The following is a 3,954-nucleotide window of genomic DNA, read 5'->3' as shown; positions in this document are numbered from 1 at the left end:
TAATTTTAAAGACCAATTTTAATATACACCTAATATATGGTATTAAAATAACATAATCACGAAGTATATTGATGATGGGCCTTGCACTATTACATAATACCCTATGATATAATATGTACACACTCTCTTTATTTATGCTTAAAGCATGATTTCTTCAACATCGTTTTTATGTCACAGAAAGGCTTTGATACGTAAAGCCACTTCATTTCTTGGAAGCTTGAAAAGCAACAAAAGGCTAATAATATTATGTTTGAAGAAACTAAAATCTCCTCCAAGATCTTGATTAAGCTATCTGATGTTCAAGTAGTGATCTGTAAAACCTTTTTTGTCTTCCCATAATATCCTCCAATAATTTTTCACACTTGCTTGGTTTGGTTTCACCCCTCAAAATGAATAATATGTAGGTCACTCTCTAGTGTTTATAAGCTATTATTATTATTAGCTTCCTTGATGAGCAGGGTTGACCAAATAAATCAAAGTAGTAATGAATAAGAAGAAGCCAATTATATTTCAAGAACAATATCTGCAACCACAAAGTAGAAATTGAATTAATGTCAGAATAGCTATTAGCTGCAATCTATCTATTTATAATAATATTATTACAAGAGAAACTAAGGTATTCTTACAACAAACAATTTGATAATTTTCTAATATAATATATGCATCACATTTTTTTTTTCTTAGGCTGCATAGCTTTATTTTCTTCTTTGTATTATTTTTTAATGTTCTTTTTATCATTCTAATTCATTTTGATATTTATTTATCTTTAAATTACTATAAGTATTTAATATTAATACTATTTCTCTTAATAGGTGCAGTTGAATAATAAAACCTGTATATTGATTCTCTTCTATTATACGCTTTTACTATGTATGATATTTCTTATATGAAGTCATATAATAATAATTTACAATATAGGATTAAAATTCAAAATATATTAACATTCAAGTTCCAACAAGCTAGTAGGAAGAAATTTGGGTATAATTTGCATGGGATTATATTATTATAAATTCAAATGTTTAAAAAATGAAAACTAAATCTGTATGAAAAGAATGTATATGCTAATTGACCACAAAAGCTTAATTAATAAATAATCAAATCATTGTAGAGAACTTACACTCAGCATCTGTCTTGACCCATTTGCATCCATTGACTACAGCTTTAGCAAATTCATCATCATCATTGTCATCATCATCAGAATAATATTGGGGAATTGATTTGGTTTCTAGGTACTTCTTTATAAACATTGTTGAAGAGGTCCCTTGGGGATATATCTTTTTGTTAAGTATTGCCCTCAAAATCTGAAAAATCACAAGCATAAAGTAAAGACTAATAGAATAGTCAATCATAAAAGGAGTAATTAAGTTAAATTGCCAGAGGAATGGCTATCTATTGTTTTTTATTTGAAAATGCTGTTTCAACAATTTTTTCCAAAAAATTGTCTATATCAAACAACTTTATTTAGTTAATAATTTTTTAGCAAATAATTTATAACATTATCTTATAAAATTTCTAATTTCTAAAATAGATTACAATAACTTTGATTACTAAAAAAGTGAGAGAGAGAAATGTCAACTTTACGCTTTTTTTTATTTTTTATTTTTGGTGACAACATTACGCCTTTTTTTTTCTATACACTTAAATTGATCTTTAAAAAATTTCAATAAATTATTTTGATTTTTAACAAATTTTTATCCATTGAATGTCTTTAATGCAGTAACTTATTTATTCTCAATGAAAATTTTAATATGCATATTAGAAAAATGAATTTCTAATAACAAATTTTATCATCATAAGACAATTAAATCCTAAATATATAATTATAAGAAAAATTAGCCCGCTTGCAAAATAACAAATAAATAATAAAAATTTATTAAGACTAAAGTCTTGGATTTAAAATCTTTTAAAGACCAATTGGAGTGGTTATTCATCCATTAAATTGTCCAAAATTTATTAGTTGTGAAAATATCAAAATAACAAACCATCTATGATTTACCTTCTCCATTCTGGACTCTGTGGAGAGTGATGGATCTTTGAGAAAAGGAGTAGTAGGCTGAAATCCACTGTTGCAAACAAGCATCTTCTTTAGAAGAAAATTAAGTGATTTCTTTGCAACACCATTCTTGCGGCTATGATCCAAACATTGATCTTTTCCCTTGGCATCCATTAAACTGCTGCTCTGGTGGAAATCACCATAATGCCCTTCTTCTTCTAAGCTTGAATTTTCAGTGCTCAATGGCTTTGCGGCCGAGTTTGGCTCCTCCGGCACCTGAAAATACTTGTTGAATTCATTCTGAAGGCTTCCAACTTCTTCAAGAGTGAATTCATCCTCACAATCTTGAAAACAAGGTGGATCTAATGCTCTGCCCTTATTAGTCTTTTCTGAATCTTCTTTCTGATTATCACTATTAGTCCCAAAGGTTCCAATTGCAAGAAGTGCTTGAGGCCAATCACCGAACTCTTGTTTGCAAGGTTCATAATGTCTCATATAATCTGTTGTTTAGGGAAAAAAAAATGGTCAGTGATCAAATTAAATTCTCTCATAATATATATTGATGAATGAATATGTAGCTGATGTATGTTATTTTTAACTGTTACTTTTTTCTTATATATTCTCCTATTTGAAAATTTGGAAATTACAATAACTCCACCTTAAGTCCTATTACGTAGTCACGTAGATCCCCCTGTTCATCCAAAACAAAGTTTAGGACTTTAGGTGTGACACATTCTTTAACATAAAGTGATTCCACAAAACTTAATTTTGTGGAACATTAGTATTTTTTTTTTCTCTATAACTATATATGTGATCTTAAATCCATAAAATAAAATAAAAAAAGAAAAAATTTCATAGAAAATACTGTGTTATATTGTTATCTAAACCTAGAAACAAAAAATCTTAGTCAAAATCTTTACAAGTTATGATAAAAGAGACAAGGACTTATAACACAGTGTAATCTAGCTTTTAAGAAATTTCCTGTGTAACTGGATACTAATGTTGATGCAAAACAATTGTCAAACACAAAATGATAATAATAAAATTATTATTATTGAGATTTTGGGGAGAAAGAGTAGTGAATTGCAAAGTGCACAGATCTCACAAGCTTATAGTTCCAGTAAGTGCTGAGCTGCAAAGGACTTTAAATAGACATTCTTATTTGGTTCAAGTTCCCAAAAACAATTACTTTTGAAAATCTCTTTGATTTCTCTATGTTGTCTTTTTATCATTTCTCTTTTCAACCACAATTTTATTTTAAGTTCATTGCCTCCTCAGTCCTCAGCCAGTGGATTTTTTTATTTTGGAGGAAATGTTGGATTTAAAAATGACCTTAGAGAAATTTAACGTCACACAAACTTTCTGAAAACAGCATCACACTCAGGTGTTCATTCCTTCTCTTTCGTTTTCTTGAAAAGAATTTTATAAGGAATTAGATTCGGAAAGCATGCTGTGAATTTTTGTTTTCTCTGTAGGAAGAGTGTATATTGGTATGGTACAATTCTTTTCTCTGTACGACATCTTCCAACCTGATAAGGACTAATCCGCCATTAATATGAGTTTTATTTAAGAGTTTGTTACTAGTCAATGAGTTGTTACATACACAAAGTGAAATTTAAACCTCAACACATGTTTAAACAGACGAATGAGTTAATCATTTAATTTAGGGGTGAGTACGGGTTGATTTGGTTCGGATTCAAGGTGAAATTAGAACCGAATCGATCAAAATGTAATTGGTCCACTTTGGTTTGGATTTGTATTTTTTGTGCATGTACCCGAACCAAACCAAACCGATTAAGAACGGATTGATTCAGTTTGGATAATTGGGTACCCGATGACTTTAAAATTCATAAAAAAACCAAATTTTTATCTTAAAAATTCAACAAATACGATAAACATGTAACATTAATATAAATAATCTAAACATGTTAAACACCAAATATATTAAAAACTAAACTCAT

At 28.7% G+C, this 3,954-nt stretch overlaps 1 protein-coding gene across 1 annotated transcript; it reads right to left on the bottom strand.

Moving 5' to 3' along the window:
* On the bottom strand, positions 112-2,694 carry LOC107633087. The gene is made up of 3 exons (XM_016336722.2): positions 1,997-2,694; positions 1,118-1,301; positions 112-523 (listed from the first exon to the last, which is right to left on the bottom strand). The coding sequence occupies exons 1-3, from the start codon at positions 2,486-2,488 to the stop codon at positions 504-506; spliced, it is 696 nt and encodes a 231-aa protein (XP_016192208.1). The 5' UTR covers positions 2,489-2,694; the 3' UTR covers positions 112-503.

This window comes from Arachis ipaensis, chromosome B03, assembly GCF_000816755.2.
Source record: "Arachis ipaensis cultivar K30076 chromosome B03, Araip1.1, whole genome shotgun sequence".
Taxonomy (NCBI): Eukaryota; Viridiplantae; Streptophyta; class Magnoliopsida; order Fabales; family Fabaceae; genus Arachis; species Arachis ipaensis.
The sequence above is the reverse complement of the archived record's forward strand: the minus strand, read 5'-3'. Positions and strand labels throughout refer to the sequence as shown.